The 2,830-nt window shown below is 44.7% G+C and overlaps 1 protein-coding gene across 1 annotated transcript in view; it reads right to left on the bottom strand.

Moving 5' to 3' along the window:
• LOC119304175 (probable lipoxygenase 8, chloroplastic) overlaps positions 1 to 1,448 on the bottom strand; it is a 4,807-nt gene extending 3,359 nt beyond the window's left edge. The window contains exon 1 of the mRNA XM_037581347.1: positions 880 to 1,448. Within this exon, the coding sequence (XP_037437244.1) occupies positions 880 to 1,048 (169 nt within the window). The 5' untranslated portion in view covers positions 1,049 to 1,448. The remainder of the gene's footprint in view (positions 1 to 879) is intronic.
• Between the last annotated feature and the right edge of the window lie 1,382 nt (positions 1,449 to 2,830).

Below are 2,830 nucleotides of genomic sequence, written 5' to 3'. Positions count from 1 at the left end.
TCTTATTTGTAATATTGTTTTTTGGTTCTTTTTGCAAAGTTTTTTGGACATTAGTCAAAATGTCCGATCTTTCTGGTAGTTTTGGCATCTATACAGTTGTACTCTGTTTATTGATTAATATACAATGGGGGCAGTTCAAACACATGCTATGGTTTTAAAAGTGCTCAACTTCCATAGTTTTGATAACTCAAGTAGGTGGTCACTTAATTTATGGTTGGCTTTCTATAAAGAACAAACTGTACTGTGGGAGTTCTTTTTTTCTTGAGTTGGTGTACTGCAGGAGTTGCTGTACGTTTGACTGGGTAAACTAATAGTCGATTCAAAAGTTAGTATACTATATATATTTAATAACTCAAACAATATTAGTAGGTTTTCACAACAGGAAAATAAAATGTGCAAACCAGTCGAACCAAACAAATTAACTTGTACGTAGAAAACGAATAATGCATTTTCCTCTACGGAGCATGCACATCTATCTATGATCGATCGATGATTTGTGCTCAACATAACATGTGTAGCTCTTTTTTATTTTTTGAAAAAGAAAACATGTGTTCATTTTTTTAGTAAAACAAATCCAGGTATAGCTGTATTGGTCGATCTATCGCCTTTGCTTCCATAGCAGCACATCTGTTTGCTGTAAATATAGATCTAGTTACTTAGTACTATTATTCATTTATCATTCGTCTGTTGGTCAACTAATTCTACTACCGTGTTTGTCAGATCGATAGGTCCATCGTTTTATCTTTCTCTCAATGCCTTGGCTTGTACAGCAATTTCTAAAAAACGGATCCCTGGGCTAAAAAGGGATTGCATTTTTCAGTAAAAGAAAAAAATGCACCTTCTAGCAAAACAAAGAGGCAAAAGTATATGAGTACTTACTGGCGTCAAGATCGGCGCTGACAAGCTCGAGCTCCATGGACCTGCCGATGAGGTCCTTCACATCGTCCATCATCTTGGACGGCCTCAGCCCATCGAGGAACCCACCGACGGTGACCTTAACTGTCGCCACCGCCTTGACGCGCACGGAAGCACCACCCTTTCCTGCCATGGTGACGGACGCCGGTCACCCACGCCGCTGCTACTAATACTAGCTACTCGGCGACGATGTGCCCCACACGATCAGCTGCCCACCGTACCGCCACGAAGCGCACGAGTGCCGTGTTACTGTGGATGTACGGCCGTCGGGAGGCTACTGCTGGACGCGGAGGAGGAGCTGGAGGAGGGGAGGATGCACGCAACGACTCCCGCGCGATGGTGTGGTGGTGGCTTAGGGGGCTGGATGGTTTGAGGTTGAGCTGTGGAAGCGACATGGTTTTATAGCAAGTAGGATATGTGTGGGCGCATAATGCTTTTGTGGGATGCGGGAAAAGGAGGAGGAAAACAAGCACAATGCCGTTCAATATATCCCGTGGGGTGGGGCCATGAACTGGTCGATCGCGTGCCTACCTACCCGGGCCTTTCAGTTCTTGACGAGTAGCAATAGTCTTCAAGACTTGAACACACGAAACGCAGCAGCCAAGTCGTCGTCTACGCTTCTACGAACAGATCTATGCGAGCTATACCTAATACCTATACAATACAACCAGAGCGACTGGATTCCATCGACAACTAGTCCTACTTAATTAACAAGCTAGCTAGGTTCCATGCATCGGTAGCTGCCGCGGCCGGCCGTATGTAGTAATATACTACACAAGGTACTACGTGGGTATGCATGTGCAAGCAAGATGTCGACACATAATAGCATCTGCCACAATTTCTATGTTAAGTTATAGGTATAGCTGTCTGGGTCACACAATGATATCTATTTGCTGCAATAATCGTCGTTGTTTGCGAGACTGACTGAAGGAAAAACTCCTCCTTGTCACTATAGTATCAATGGACATGCGTACAACATGGGCTACTATCTGGTTGACAGTATACATTGGCTATCTTTGTCAACACCATGTAAAACTCAATTGGCTGGAAAAAGGCTCACTTCACCGAAAGACAAGAATCAGGTAGAAAGGATGTCGAGAGGGCATTTGGAGTTCTTTAGGCCCCTTTTACACTTGTTTGTGAACCTGTAAAACAATGGGATCCTAAGTCCTTGTGGGAGGTGACGCATGTTGCGTGATCATGCACAATTTGATCGTCGAGGATGAGGGTGACGATGTTGCCGTAGCTTTGGAATTTGAGAACATGGGTGATCCTATCCAACATCCGGACTGGAAACTGGCCCCATTTGAAGAGTTTATTCAATTCGGCATCGACCAACTCACGAGCAGTTGAAGAAAGATCTGATTGAGCATAAGTGGGTGGTGAAAGGGGACAACAATGTTGGTATGTAATATTTGAACATTTTAAATTTGAACGAGTGTTGCATGTGGCTATCTGAATGTCTATACCCTTTGCATGCGGCTAATTTATCATGCGGACTTGAAAAAAATGAGGAAGGTCGGATGTATGCGGCTACGGTTGGATGGCGTCCTCCCGCATCCGTGTCCGCGGACCGATCCGCCCTACCAGCGGACGGACGTGGAAGGAGTTTTGCGGGTTGCTGTTGAAGATACCCTTACCTCATTGGATTCTGGCAAAAGTTGTTGTAGTAAATAGTTGAAACATCGTATTGCTAAGGCCCCACAAGGCAACTCACGAGTGAAGACTGAATAAAGGACCAACATCGATTGAATTCCATGAAAATCAACGGATACACACCTTCAGACGCCCTCCAACGACACTAGACGAACCGCCAGAACAGCGTCTAGGCAGGGAGGAACTTATTTCATCTTCACGGAGCAACCGTCGCCTCGCCTTTGTGAACAAGACACAAAGCGTAATTGACCTGAGAAAA

This window comes from Triticum dicoccoides, chromosome 5A (assembly GCF_002162155.2).
Source record: "Triticum dicoccoides isolate Atlit2015 ecotype Zavitan chromosome 5A, WEW_v2.0, whole genome shotgun sequence".
Classification (NCBI taxonomy): domain Eukaryota; kingdom Viridiplantae; phylum Streptophyta; class Magnoliopsida; order Poales; family Poaceae; genus Triticum; species Triticum dicoccoides.
This window is presented reverse-complemented; position numbering and strand designations above follow the sequence as displayed.